General features: G+C 43.3%; 1 protein-coding gene across 2 annotated transcripts in view; it reads left to right on the top strand.

Moving 5' to 3' along the window:
- The first annotated feature begins 3560 nt into the window (after positions 1-3560).
- The window catches only part of PLCB2 (phospholipase C beta 2), a 75079-nt gene continuing 63534 nt past the window's right edge, over positions 3561-15105 (top strand). For both annotated transcript variants that reach the window (XM_084845192.1, XM_084845203.1), the window contains exons 1-2: positions 3561-3929; positions 11569-11646. In XM_084845192.1, coding sequence (XP_084701318.1) covers positions 3846-3929; positions 11569-11646 — 162 coding nt within the window. In that variant the 5' untranslated portion in view covers positions 3561-3845. The remainder of the gene's footprint in view (positions 3930-11568; positions 11647-15105) is intronic.

Raw genomic sequence — 15105 nt, 5'->3', positions numbered from 1 at the left:
CAATTTATGAATCACCCTATAGCCAAAGCTCTCAGGGTGACGTACATAATAAAAGCAAAACCAATAAAAGCCATGATAAAACTTATAACAAAACACATTAAAAGGCATTGTTTTAAAAACAGCAACAAAAATTCAGCATTTAAAAGAGATAAATAACTGAACAGCTAAAAACATAAAGATGATTTTAAAATGCATCATTAAACATATTAAAAAAATAAAGCAAGTATCAGTTTAAAATACTTTTCAAAGGCCTGGGAGAATAAAAACGTATCTGCCTGGTGCCAAAAAGTAAACAAAGTAGGTGCCAGATGGACCTCTCTAGGGGAGGGCATTCCAAAATTTGGGGGCCGCTGCAGAAACGTCTCACTTGGGAGTAGCTCCCCACCAAATTTCAGTGCATGGGGGCACTTGGAGTACTGCTCCTCTGCTTGAATGGTCAGAGTGGGGGGAACCCACCTCAGCCTCTAAACCAGGGATGCAGAACCTCTTTCAGTCCAAGAGCCGGACTCAGTTTCAGAGACATTCTTGGGGGCCGCGTTCCAGTGGTGGGCAGGGCCAAAGCCATAAGGGGCAGAGCCAAAAATACCCAAACTACCAGCATATTTTAGCCTAAAGCTCTTACTGCCAATCATTAAGCCTTTGGAGAGGGATTTCAACTTTTTAGAATGGAGGAAAAACTGCACCAAAGCTGGGAAATCACCAAATGATCAGTGGTTGGGGGAAAGGGGGTGGGGCCAGGGGAAGAGGAAGGGGCGGGGCTCTCTGGGGACCCCCAAAGGGCCATATTTGGCTCCCAGGCCTGACATCCTGCACCCCTGCTCTAAAGAAACAATATAAAACTAAATCAAAATTGTCAGTGGCAAAGAATGGAGTCTGGGGATTGGGGAAGTTCTGTCCCCAGCCAATAGGGAGGGCACCTGTCTGGCAGCCACATTATGTAAAGCCGTGACAATCAGAATGCGCATGTATCATTTAGGGTGGCAATGGCATGAGCTAATTTCTCAGAGACAAAGTACTGCAATTTAATAACATAAGAACACAAGAAGAGCCATGCTGGATCAGACCAAGCATCCATCTAGTCAAGCATTCTGTTCGCATATTGGCCAACTAGCTGCCCACAGGTAACCCACAAGCAGGACATGAGTGCAAAAGAGCCCTCCCACCCATGTTCCCCAGCAACTGCTGTAGTCACTGCCTCTGGTACTGGAGGTAGCACATAGCCATCAGGACTAGTAGCCATGGATAGCCTTTTTCTCCAGGAATTTGTCTAGCCCCCTTTCAAAGCTGTCCAAATTGGTGGCCATCACTACATCCTGTGGTGGCAAATTCCGTAGTTTAACTATGCGCTGTGTGAAGAAGTACTTCCTTTTATCTGTCCTGAATCTCCCAGCAATCAGCTTCATAGGATGAGCCTGGGTTCTGGCATTTTGAGAGAGGGAGAAAAATGTCTTCTTATCCACTTTCCCCACACCATGCATAATTTTGTACACTTCTATGTCTCCCCTTACTCACCTTTTCTCCAAGTTAAACAATCCCAGCTGTTGTCCCTGATGGCTAGGAAAATGCAATGTCTCAATCAAAGAAGCACTACCTTGAGAAAAGATGTCAGGATCCCCCGCCACAATAAATAATATACGCATTTATTCTGCAAAATAAAAAAGATAATCTCAGAAGACCTTAAATGTTGTTCATGTAATACTGAAAGCCAAAACAGCCATTTTATTTATTTATTAATTTATTATTAAATTTATTAATCGCCCATCTGGCTGGTCACCCAGCCACTCTGGGCGATGTACAACATACAATAAAAACAGTTTAAAACAATAAAATTCTACAATAAAAATATTTTTTAAAATACCCTAACCCACCCCAAATGCCTGCCTGAACAACAACGTTTTTAATGCACGACGGAAGCTCATTAAAGAGGGGGCATGACGGAGTTCCCTAGGGAGGGAGTTCCACAGAGTGGGGGCCACCACAGAAAAGGCCCTCTCCCTCGTCCCCACCAGTCTAGCTGTCCTGGCTGATGGGACAGAGAGAAGGCCATCCGAGGCTGATCTTGTTAAGTGGCCTGTCTGGTGCTGCTGGAGGCGCTCCTTAAGATAGGCTGGGCCGGAACCATATAGGGTTTTAAAGGTCAAAAGCAACACCTTGAATTTGGCCCGGAAAACAACTGGTAACCAGTGCAACTCCTTCAGCACTGGAGTGATGTGATCTCGCCGGCGGCTGCCTTTAATCAGGCGAGCCGCCGCGTTCTGTACCAGCTGCAGTTTCCGAACTGTCTTCAAGGGTAACCCCACGTAGAACGCATTACAGTAGTCTAAACGAGAGGAGACCAGGGCATGTACTACTGATGGGAGCAGATGGTTGGGAAGGAAGGGGCGCAGCCGCCGTATCAGATGGAGTTGATACAGTGCTGTCCAGCTCGCAGCTGACACCTGAGCCTCCATGGACAGCTGGGAGTCCAAAATGACCCCCAGGCTGCGGACCTGGTCTTTCAAGGGTAGCCGTACCCCATTCAACACCAGGTCAACATCCCCCAACCTCCTCTTGTCTCCCACCAAAAGGACCTCGGTCTTGTCAGGGTTCAGCTTCAGCCTATTCCTCCCCATCCAGCCACTCACCGTCTCCAGACATTTGGACAGGGATTCTACGGCCAACCTTGGTGAAGATTTAAACGAGAGGTGGAGCTGCGTGTCATCTGCATATTGATGACACTGCACCCCAAACCTCCTGATGATAGCCCCCAGCGGCTTCACATAGATGTTAAATAGCATCGGGGAGAGGATGGAACCCTGTGGCACCCCACAAGTAAGTGGCCACGGGTCCGAAACCTCCTCTCCCAGTGCTACCCTCTGGTACCTGCTGGAGAGGAAGGACCGGAACCACCGCAATACAGTGTCCCCAATGCCCAACCCCTCCAGGCGGTCCAGGAGGATACCGTGGTCAACGGTATCGAAAGCCGCTGAGAGGTCGAGGAGAACAAGGAAGGAGCATTCACCCCTATCCAGAGCCTTCCTCATATCATCTACCAAGGCGACCAAGGCCATTTCTGTCCCATGCCCAGGCCTGAAGCCCGACTGAAATGGTTCTAGATAATCAGTTTCTTCTAAGTGTGCCTTCAACTGCACCGCCACCACCCGCTCAATCGATTTTAAAAAACTTAATTGTATATTGCGGTCCACGTTAGCCTTTCATTGAACTTGCAAATGTGACATAATTTAGGTATTGTTTAATGGCCCTTGTAGGGATGTGGTTTTACCTCAAGTGTTTTCTAGGGCTAGGGAGATACTTTTGTACAAATGAAGCTTTTTCATTTACCAAACAAAGCCTTAGTTTGTGTGTGTGTGTGTGTGTGTGTGTGTGCGTGTGTGTGTGTTGTGCGAATAACAGCTCTCCTTTGGCTTGCAAGACAGGAAGTAGTATCTAAATAGCCAGCTTTGAAAAGGAGTTTTGAAATTCTTTTCAGCCTTTTGAAATACGGTATGAATCAGCTGGTGAGAGAAGCAGAAGCATTTATGAGGAAGCTGATAACAGGAAGCCCTCACTTGTCGCTTTTTGCAGTTTTAAGGAGCAGCCTATTGATTCACTCTGTCCTCCCACCCCAAACTCTCTGGACTGCGGAGAGCTCACCTATTTGTTTTGGAAAGGGATCATTTGCCATGCAGATCAGTGTCTCTGCATTCACCGTTTGGAGCCATCCCAGCATTTTCTCTGGTCTATAAAGCATGTTTGGTTGTGAAGTAGCAAGAGAGCATTAAGCAAGGAGGAGGTCCAGACAGCAGAAAGGAAGCAGCCAAGAACGTGAGAACCCCACAATCCGGAGACAAGACTCCCGTAACAAAATGTCAGTGCTTAATCCTATCCTGACCCCCCCTGTGGTGAAGGACTACATGACCAGAGGCGAACGCTTTATCAAATGGGATGATGTGAGTACCAAAGCTTTTACTTTATTATTGGTTTGCCGCTTGGGAGGGCTCCTGCCCTGAAAGGCAGCTTAGAAATGTTTTAAATAAACGATTTTTTAAAATTTAATGTGCCGTTGGGTTGGGAGCAGAAACAGCCTTGGTTGTGTCTTCTAGGGAGCAGGAAATGGAAGGTTATGTACATTCTACCCAACTGTGTGCAAGAATAAATGTATCTTTCCGTGTTTGAGGGCAGTACATGAATGTTTGTATGTCTGTAAGATATTAGGGTGGCCATGTGACTTTCTTTACAGAGGTCAGTGCTGTGTTTGAAAAACTGACCTTTATTTGAAGGTGTTCTCTATATGAAGGCCTGTTTGGTCGAAGTCCGGTTTAAAGACAGCCATGAGAAGGTGAGCAATAGGGGCCTGGAAGTTGCCTATCAGAGGAAGCTGGTGGTTCCAGTGTCAGTGGGGTGGTGAATCCACTCTGGGTTTCAGTCAGAACCAGGCAGAACTCTAAAGGAGCTATCTAAGGTGCTGAATCCATTTTGGGGATAGGGTTCAGCACTTTGGATAGCTCTTTTAGAGTTCTGGTTTTGACTGAAACCCGGAACGGATTTGACATCGGAGCAACCGGTCTCCACTGCTATCAACATTTAGCAGAGTGAGCAGGCACACTGGTCACTTGGTCACTGTCTTCCCCACTATGATAAGATGTAACGTGTTTCTATTTAAATTATAGTTTAGATAATTCTATCTAAACTTGCAGCTGTGCATAGAAATAAGCATATGCAATTTTTATGCAAATGTATGTCCTCTTCTACCGTCTTTTTTGGTGGTGTGTAAGTGGCTAAAAGATAACGGGGAAAGCAATGGGTGGTGGGTAAGGAAAAGGGAAGTATGGCAAGTGGTTATATAATTGTAGTAGGCCTGCAAGTCAGTTCTTGCAATATTGTTATTGTGCAAATGAGGAGTTCCAACCATCCTATGGAAAGGTACTTCTATGGACTATGGAGAAATAATTATCTATCTATCTATCTATCTATCTATCTATCTATCTATCTTGATAAACGTTTAGTCTGTGCAGCAGCCACTCCAGGAGCCTTTCTGACTGAGGAGCAGGATAAAAAGGCTTTAAATAAATAAATAATATTCACAACATCTATCAAAGAGGCTTACAAAATGCAAGACTACAATGTATAAGAAACTCTATGGAATGCTTCTCAGAATAAAACATATATAAAAGAAATGACAAAAATAAACATAGCAGCATCAAACACCTAGCAGCAGGCCACTTTCATATAAACTGGGGTATCAGCAGGCACTTGACACAAATGAAGTCTTCACTGCCCTGTGAAAAACAAGCAATAACAAGAGCAGGTGAATCTGTCCCAGGAAGGGCACTGATGAGCAAATTAAGGGCACCATCCTGTGCATATTTAGACAGAAATAAATCTTCCAGTTCCCAGCATTCCCTAGCAAGCCATGCTGGGAGTTGTAGGATTTTTTCTGTCTAAACATACATAGGGTTGTTCCTCTAATGCACTTTATATAGTGTTTTGGGGGGCATTCGAAGAGCTCCACATACACTATCTTAGTAAGCCTTACAACAGCCCTGCAATGTAGGCAGGGGTTATAATCCCTATATTGTAGAGGGATGACTGCATGTACGAAGGCTGAAAGGTAATGGCTTGCCTAGTATGTTCTTCCCTGAAGTGAGATTTGAACCAAGGACTCTCCGCCACCCACCCTGTAATGTGTGAATTGGACATTCTTTGATATATAACCTTGGTTCATATACTCAAAGACCACACTGAAAGACCAAGGGAGCAAGTGCCCCTCTGGATCTCAAACACCCCCATTGTTGGATCACTGTGGTGACTTGAAGGAAAGGCACTTTCCACATACAAAGTTATGGATTTTATCCAGTGCTAGTACTAATTAGAGCAGACCCATTGAAATGAATGGAATGTAAGTTAGACTAACGTTGGATACAACCTGAAAAGTGAATCATAACCTGGAAATTAAAATAAGGCCACAATCCTAAGCATGCATATTTGAAAGTTAATTCCATCAAAATCAATAAGATTTCCTTCAGAGAAAATACATTTAAGACTAGAGTGATAGTGAAATATACCATTATTTGTCTTTCAGAAACCGATTTGGTGGGTCAAAGCTTGCTCCCAAATTGTTCCTTCTGCCTCCCCCTCATTATTATTTTTCTGGTGTTATCAATGCATACATTTACTTTGCATTGTGGAGGATTTGGTGCAAAGTGACACTGTAGGGAAGGAGTAAATGCAGCGTCCATACAGCAGTCTACAAAGAGGGCTGTATGTACATTAGCCGAACTTGTATGTTTCTTCCGTTTCAAAAAGGAGGGGAGGGATCACGTAAATGAGACCATTCACTATCACATTTGATCTCATGAGTGTGTGCCTCGAGATGGTCAGGATAGCTTGTACGTACACATACACCCACCCACAAGTATTACGTAAGCCAGCTCTTAGCGTACAGTCACATGCCTGTATTGTACGCAGGAAAAGACTGCAGTTGATGGCTCGTGCAATGCTCCTGTTATGCACCCAAGATACCAAAAGTTGTTTTAAGCAAGAGAAGAAGATTTTGTGTGAATCTGGGATGCTACTGTCCTTCTGCTTCCCAATACCAAACAAATACGCATTTGGTTCTGCATGAGATCTTGTGCTAAGAAAATCCCTGTAAGAAGACAGCTGCAAGTGAGCAGGAGGAGGAAAACCATAAAGTGGTGAATGGCTTCCTTTTCTTGTCTCCTTGCTGGAGGGTATATGGGATAAGATCAAGCTATGAACTCTTGATCTTACATGGTCCTTCTGCCTGCTTTGTACACGTGAAGTGGTGGCTGCAAAATCACATTTAAAACTATCCAGGCACATGCATATACAAAAGTGCCAGAACTTTTATGGAAAATTCATTCGACAGGCAACTCTTGTGTATGTTCACCCTCTTTTATCTATTATCTATGGAGAGATCTTTCAAAGCTAAGTTAAGCACAGTCTTCACTTACCCTGCATAATCTAGCACTAATTTAAAATATGCACAAAGTAGATCGATTCATATCACACTTTGAATGAAGCAGAAAGAGCTGTTTGTTTAAAATGTTGTCACTAAAGAATATTGTCAAATAAGGGGTCCAGTGTGGTGCTGTGATAGATCCATGGGTTCATCTCACCACAATTATGCAGAAAGGTACAATGACTTGATATGAGGGTGTCATCATGCCATTGAATATGCATGCAGTCAGCCCTAGCATGGTTTGGAGATGTCTCTAGACTGTGAAAGATCACCTTCATGTGCATAGAGGCCTCCAGTTTGGCACATGGTCAGTCATGTCATTAACCCGTGTTGTCATGTGATGCTTTGGGGGCTTCAGTGCTTGTGTGGCAAGGTCAAAACCTGAAGTTTTGGTGGGATCCAAAGGTGATCCTCCTCTGCTTTGCTCTGGATCCTAAATGCACTCCTGAGTGTTTTATTTTAAAAAATGATAGGATGGCTGCTAAAGCAGGGAATGCATCACCCCAAAAGTGGGCAAAAATGGACACAGATTTGCATAGAAGTTGCATATGCTAATTTATATGTATAGATGCAAATTTAGAGATAATTGCTATAATTTAAATAGAAATACAATACATCTCACCATAGTAGGGAAGACTGTGACCAGGTGACCTGTGCTGTCAATCTACTATTGTTCTGGTACTGTTTATGAGCTACATCAAAGCCCCTGCTGCTCTCCCTTCCTATGGTTCTTTAAACTGGACTTACATTGGACAGCCCTTCAAACAGCAGACTGTCTTCTGTAATGCAGGACACATGGCCACCCGATTCCACCATTGGGAAATTCTTCCAAATGTTAGTCAAAATCTCCTTTCTTGTAATCTGAACCTGTTGCTCCAGTTCCTATCCTCTGGAGCAATAAGATACAAATTTGCTCCACCATCTCTGGGGTGTTGTTATTGTTTATTCGGTCAGTTGCTTCTGACTCTTCGTGACTTCATGGACCAGCCTACGCCAGAGCTTCCTGTCGTAGCCCTTCATATATTTGAAGACGGTGATCATATCATCTCACAGAAATCTTTTCTCTGGGCTAAACAAGCCCAGCTCCTTCAGCCTTTCCTCAGAGGAACCTAGTCTAGAATGATTAAATAGGTACATATGGTAGTCAAGAAGATGCATTTGGAATAAGTAAATTAACTATATCGTGTTTTAAAGAGTTTTTTCCCTTGAGGACTCCAAGATTATCATTGCTCTTGAATTCTCAAGCTGAAGGTTTTAAAAAAAATATTGTTATTCTCAGATGCAACCAAAGCCACTAGTATGAGTAGCACAGGCCAAAGAGGGGAGTATAGCACAAAATGTCTGGGCTGTTTGATACCTCTTCCTTGAGCAGCCTTTCCCGCACTGTAGCCTAAATGCTAAAACACTGACTCAGTTGTGCAGCAAACTATCACCTGCAAGCGTCCTGAGGTAACGTCTGTGTCTATTGCCGGTGTCAGCTGCCTCAGCAGGTGCACGTTTCCTTCAGTGGAGAGGGCCACCTTTGCCCTTCAAGGCTAAACTACTCTACTATGGCTACACTGGTTAAACAGAAAGCTCCTTAAAGCAGGTTCCATCATGGCCTTCAGTCTGTATGGTGCAGTAGAGCTCAGTCCTTCTCATGTCGTAAGTATTTGTGCCTGCCCGGACCTTAAGATCATCCTTGGCAGCCCTTTTCCGTGAGCCCCTACCAAAGGAAGTGAGGCGGGTGGCTACTAGGAGGAGGGCCTTTTCTGCTGTGGCACCCCGGCTGTGGAATGAGCTCCCTAGTGAGGTTCGCCTGGCACCTACATTGTATCCCTTTCAGCTCCAGGTGAAGACCTTTTTTATTTTCCCAGGCATTTTAGCATTTTAGCTTTCTAGACTTTTAGCTTTGCTGTTTTAAATCTGTATTTTAAATTCCTGCACTGCTGCTAGGTTTTATTGTGGTTGTATTGTTATATTGTGGTTTTAATGTTCTATATATTTTAAATTGTTTTATTGTGTGCCGTTTGGTTTTAATTTTTGTGAACTGCCCAGAGAGCTTCGGCTATTGGGTGGTATAGAAATGAAATAAATTAAAATAAAATAAAATAAATAATAAATAAATAAAATAAAATAAAATAAAATAAATTTGCAGAATTAAAAGTACAGCCCTATTGGCACCTAGAGATGTCACTTGCCAAGGCTTAGTTCCCCTGTCCCAACTCCTCCTCTCCACCTCCCTAATTTGAAGAAAATTGTTACATTTCCCACATGGGTTGTCTGGCCTTCAGAACTGTTTGGGTTGGTCAGAAGCAATCTGAAGTGATTCAGATCAATCCAACCTGCTTCAGACCAATCCAGATCTAATTTGGATCAGGGCTGATTCAGTCCAAATCACCCCACTTCGGTTTGGAATTTGGATCTGGAACCGAAGTGGTGCACAGCCCTAATTAAAACCAGCTCCAAGTCATGGATGATGCAGAATGAAGCTGAACGTCTCAGAACAGAACAAGATAGGCACCAACCTCAGCTCCATATTGATTTCCAATCCATCTCCCAGTCCAAATAAAAATGTGTGCTATCAAAGAAGCCTGAATATTAATTAAGTCAATGTATAAGCCACTCTTCAGAAATGGGACTCTTGGGGATTTAAAAACAAATGCAATAAACAAATGTAACCTCGCAGCATTCCATCAGGCTGCAGCAGAGGGAGAGTTGGGAAACAGAGCCACCTGATTGGCTGTTCTGAAAGAACAGCTCCTTTTAGCTCCTTATCTCCCTGAATAATGACCAACTCCCTCCCAGCTGATCATTAAAAGAACTTTGTATCTTTAAGAATTGGTGCCTGCATTTGCTTGTTTTCCTCCCATTCCCTTTTCCTTTTTGTGTCCCATCTTTTAGATTGTAAGCCTGAGGGCAAGGACTGTCTTGTTTTTTTTATTGATCCAAAAGCCACTCTGGGAGCTTTTTCAGCTGAAGAGATAGGTAAAAATGCTTCAACAGTATTAATAACATAATAAAAACAAAGCAATAAAACCACAGAATTACTGAAGCCTCAGCAAAAATAAAAAAATAAATCCACTAAAACCCTGCAAAGCTGATGAAGACATCAAAATCTCTTCTTTTAAAGCAGCTTTCCTCAACCTGGTGCCGTCCAGATATGATTGATCACAAATCCTATACAGTCCAGCTGGGAAATCATTAAAGTTTGGTAACGGGAATTATTTGCTAGACTGGATATTGAAGCAATTGGGGCATCTAAATTTTCTATTAGCTTTTCTGTTCTAAAAATCCAGCATGGGGAAGAGAAAATTTGTCTGGCTTCAACTTTCCTCCACAAGCCTCGCATTTATAGCCTTGCATTCATAGCCTTGCATTTTCAAACAATGGAAACCAACTTTTTGGAAGGGAGATACAAGAAAATCCCCAGAGAACAGTGCTTCAGTATTTCTGGATGCCAGTTGGTTGAGGATACTATACATTATATGTTATACTGTAAATTATATGAAATTCCAAAGGAAATTATTTGAAGAAAAACTTAGAGTTGATAGGCACTTATAGACACGGATAAAATTAAATATCTGTTGTCTAGCATAGTTAAGCCTGTTATGTTTAATATAGCCAAATTTGCTGTGAAAGCCTCCCAAGTCAGGCAAGCCTATGAGACTAATCTGTTGGCTTAAGGACCTTGCCTCTTGTGTGTGGTGTATGTATTGTAAATGTTTGATTTGTTTGGTTGTAATTTTTTGTTTTGGCTATAACCTGTAATTGGTTGCCTAATAAATTTGATTTCGATTTGGATTGCAAATCCCATCATCCCCAACCAGCAAGATTACTGGCCTGTTTGCTGGGGATGATGGAGGTTCTCATCCAACACATCTGGAAGGTGCCAGGTTGGGTAGGCTGTAATTTAGGATGTGTCGTCATTGACTCAGAATTAATCATTTTTGCATGTCTCCCACACATGTCTGTACTTCCAGCTCAATACTTGTACCTCCAATTTTAATAACACTGAATTTGCACAATTGAGGCTGTGCACACATGCATCCTCTAATAAAGCTGCTGCATTGTAATGAAGCCAGTTTTGAGATTTAAAGAATTCACTTTATTTTCTGCTAAAAGAAATGTTCAGGTGGAATTCAGGAAAATGTCAAGACAAGTAGATCTATATCTATAGCCCTATGGAGGCATTCTCCTGCTCACATGTTGGGCAAAAGTGTGTAGGGGACATGGATGACCACGTAAGCCCTGCCGCCAGTGTCCCTGCATGCCCAGGTTCCAGTTAGACCTCCATGCATTGAGCGCAACTTCTGCATAGGGCTCAGATCTAGATGTGAAGAACATTTTGACAATGAAGGAAATGGAACAGGACAGTGGACAGGAATAAAGTTAACACATAATGACTGCAGGAACATTTGTACTTCTTAAATAAGCAACATTTCCCCTACTTATGTAGGAAATAAGTAGAATAGGATGGGATGGAACCTTAACATTCATCTAATCTAACTGATGCACAGAGGTAAAATTTCTGCTGTCTTTCACTCACTCACTCACTCACTCACTCACAGACGTATAAAACACATAAATGAATGTTTCTAATCTATTTACCTTTTTGGTTTTGCTAGGATTCCACAAATGCTTCTCCTGTCATTCTACGGGTAGATCCAAAGGCATTTTATCTATACTGGACCTTTCAGAGTAAGGTAAGTCCTGACTTGTGTTGAACTAGAGATGTGACATCAAAGATGCCTGAATATTTGAAGGCCCAAACATAGAAGACAGCTGAACAGACCTTTGGAGCCACCATATCGTAAATCAGACCACTGGCCCATGTAAGCCAATACTGTCTCCTATGACTGGCAGTGGATGTCTTAGGGACATTCCAGTTGTATGTATTGGCAAGCACCAAAACAGCTGCCTTCATGCCATAGTCCAAGAGTGAGGAACCTCTTTCAGCCTGAGGGCCAAATTCAGTTTTGGAGACGCTCTCAGAGGGCCACATTCCAGCGGTGGGTGGGGCTGAAGGCAAAAGGGGGTGGGGCCACAATAAAAAAATACCTGCATATTATAGCCAGTAACTACTATGCCGAAGGAGAAGAATTTCAACCTTCCCCACTATGGTGAGATATATTATATCCTTTGTCTTCCTATTTAGATTGTAGTAAATTGTGCATCTACATGTATAAGTTAGCATATTATATGCAGATCTGTGTCATCTTTTTTGGAGTGGGGCAATGCGGGGACTGCATTACATCCATTTTTATGTAACATAAAGTTTGAGTCTCAGGCAAAAGTCACATTCGCTGAAGTGGCAGTATGAAGCAGACTGATCTAGGAAGTAAAAGGCTTGGCAAATGTTACTGAGTCATAAACAGACTAAGCAGCCAGAAGTATAAAACAGCAGATCAAAGCAGACCAGGCTTCTCTAACAGAATGAAACCACTACTACTACAAAACATAGTGGACATGCTCATCTTTTTATACACTGAGCCCCACACCCCAGGCTAAATGGAAAATTATTTGGCTCCACCTGAGTGCTAGGCAACATTTCCCCCCTTGTGACCTGTTTGCACCCAAGGCTCTCTGATGTGTACAGACCTGTTATTTAGCTGTGCACCCTATTGCTCATAATAACTGCTTTAAAACTAAGCCAGGGTCTCCAACACAGTGCCTAGAAGTGGCAAATCAGAGAAAAGAATGATGTTTGTTATGTGGAGATGAGGTGATTCAGAGGTTGACTAGAAATAAGGCACAGGAAAAGGAAGAACTTCTTTCTTCCTCAGTGCAAAGAGGAGGGAAATGCAGTGAGAAGGAGCTAGCAAGCTTGGATTGGGAGGGTTTGCTTGTTTAGTTCTGCTTTCCAGTTAAGTCAGAAATTGTGGTCCAGGGTTGCTTCCTCCTAGCCCAGACTTCCCCAACCTGGTGCCCTCCAGATGTTTTGGACTACAACTCTCAGGATTCCTGACCATTGGCCATGCTGGCTAGGGCTAATTGGAGCTGAAGTCCAAAACATCTGGAGGGCACCAGGTTTGGGAAGGCTGTCCTAGCTCAAAAAGTAACTGAAGCTTGAGAATAAGACAGCATTAGAAGACTATAGCAGTATAGGGTGGTCAATTACACATCGCCAAAAAAGAAGAAATGCACCACCCAAAAAGAGGACAAAAGAGGACACCAGTTTGTATAACATCTGCATATGCTAATCCACATGTGTATGTGCAAAATTAGAAACAATTGCTGTAACTGAAATACAAATTCAGTTCATCTCACCATAGTGGAGAAGATTAACTATGTGGCCTGTGTGCCTCAATCTTTAGTCAATGTGCTAACTGCAGATGGGCAGTTTCAAGGCCCTTGCCTGCTCTCCCTCCTTATCATTCTTTATCTTTTTTAACTAGACTTGGATGGGATAGCCCTTCAAACAGAGGACAGTCCTCAGTACAGTAAGACACATGGCCATCCTAAAGCAGTAATGGTGCACAGTACCAGTTGAGGGGCCTGGAGACTTGTGATTGTTCACCTAATCTCATAAGAATGGAAGAAGATCTCTGCTGGATCAGACTAAAGGTCCATCTAGCTGCAGCCTGCAACATCCCACAGTGGCCAACCATATGCTTCCTGGAAGCCCACCAGCAGAGCATGAAGCCAATCGTCCTGGTTGTTGCTCCCAAACCAATGGTATTCAGAGGTATACTGCCTCTGAACCTGGAGACTCCATTTAGGTAATGGTCACTACTTTCAAGGGCTGTGGCTTTCTAGGGATGCATGGGCAGGCAGTGGCACAGCTAAGACAGGACTTCAGGGCTAAAATCCAGGACCCCATAGCCCAGGGTGGGGGTGGGGAGACAGTGATCACCTAAAGAGCAGCAGTTGATGGGGACAGCAGCAAACAGGCCTGGCATCAGCACCTAGACTAGCATGGGCACACTGGGGCCCACCAGAGCTGACTCTCCTCACCGCAGTATCCTTTCTTGTTTTTAAGAATATCTTATATTTAGGGGGCTGCCACCTGGGCATGTACATGATTACAGATGCTAAATTATTTTTTACTTTAAAACTGTATTATCCTTTTATACAAATTGGATTTTGGACCCAACAGTCCTTCATACAGAAGACCGTCCTCTGTAAAGTAGAACATGTGTGGACGTCACACATCTTGGCCCAGGTGGAAAATGCCAGTTTTTCCTTCTCATGTTAAATGGAAGCATGAAAAGCAGAAGCACAATGCAGGCATCTCTTCTTGAGAGTCTGTGAGATGGCCCAGGTGAAGACACCTTGCAGAGGGACCTTTAGAGTTAGGGATGGGTTTTCTAGGAAGTGAAGTATCTTACTGGCAGCTGATTGGCCACTGTGTGAACAGAATGCTGGACTAGATAAACCCTTGTCTAATCCAGAATGACTCTTCCCAGGTTCTTATTTCCTTTGAACGGGGGCCTCTTTTGCACTCTGTTGGCTGTAGTAGCTACTAGTAAATGTATCATTAATACTCTCAAAGGAAGTGAGGGATTTTCCTGAGAGTAGTGAGAAATCAGGTGTCTCATTTGCCTGGGAAATACAATCATCTTGATTAGAATATTAAACAAAATAAACAAATCTGAGCATAGAGTGATGGTTCGTTTAGTTCCATCCTGGGAGAAGCCACTGGCTGGCTGGTTTCCCACTCACAAAGAGTGCTTGTGACTGAGCAAAGGTGAACCGAAATGCTGCTGGTCAAGCTTACAAAAATCCCACTGCTAACACAAATGTTGCATTCATGGGATGACTTCTTGAAGTGTTGCCACAAATGCATGGCAATGTACAAAAGGTACATCAGAATGAGTTATTCATGTTGTTCTTCTGGTGATTGCCCCTGAGCAGGATTCTATTTCTGTCCTGTTATTCAGGATATTGTTGCCAGAAATGGTTTCATGGAAACTGTATACACACAAACACATTTATATATGTGTATGGCATGGGATTCCATGGGATCTTTCAAAAGTCATCCTCAGATGCCAGACCCATGTCAGAATCGTCCCAGTGGCCTGCTTCTTTATTGAAAAATGGGGGGGGGTATCGGGGGGGATTTTGAGTGGAAAAGTGAAAGTGGGAGGTGGTGATTAACTCATGCCCTCTCATCCATCTTCCCTCTCTAAATTAGAATTCCACACCTCCTGCTGCTTTCCTTC

This window comes from Heloderma suspectum, chromosome 1 (genome assembly GCF_057233095.1).
Source record: "Heloderma suspectum isolate Gila_16-S chromosome 1, 16-S_ref, whole genome shotgun sequence".
Taxonomy (NCBI): Eukaryota; Metazoa; Chordata; class Lepidosauria; order Squamata; family Helodermatidae; genus Heloderma; species Heloderma suspectum.
The sequence above is the reverse complement of the archived record's forward strand: the minus strand, read 5'-3'. Positions and strand labels throughout refer to the sequence as shown.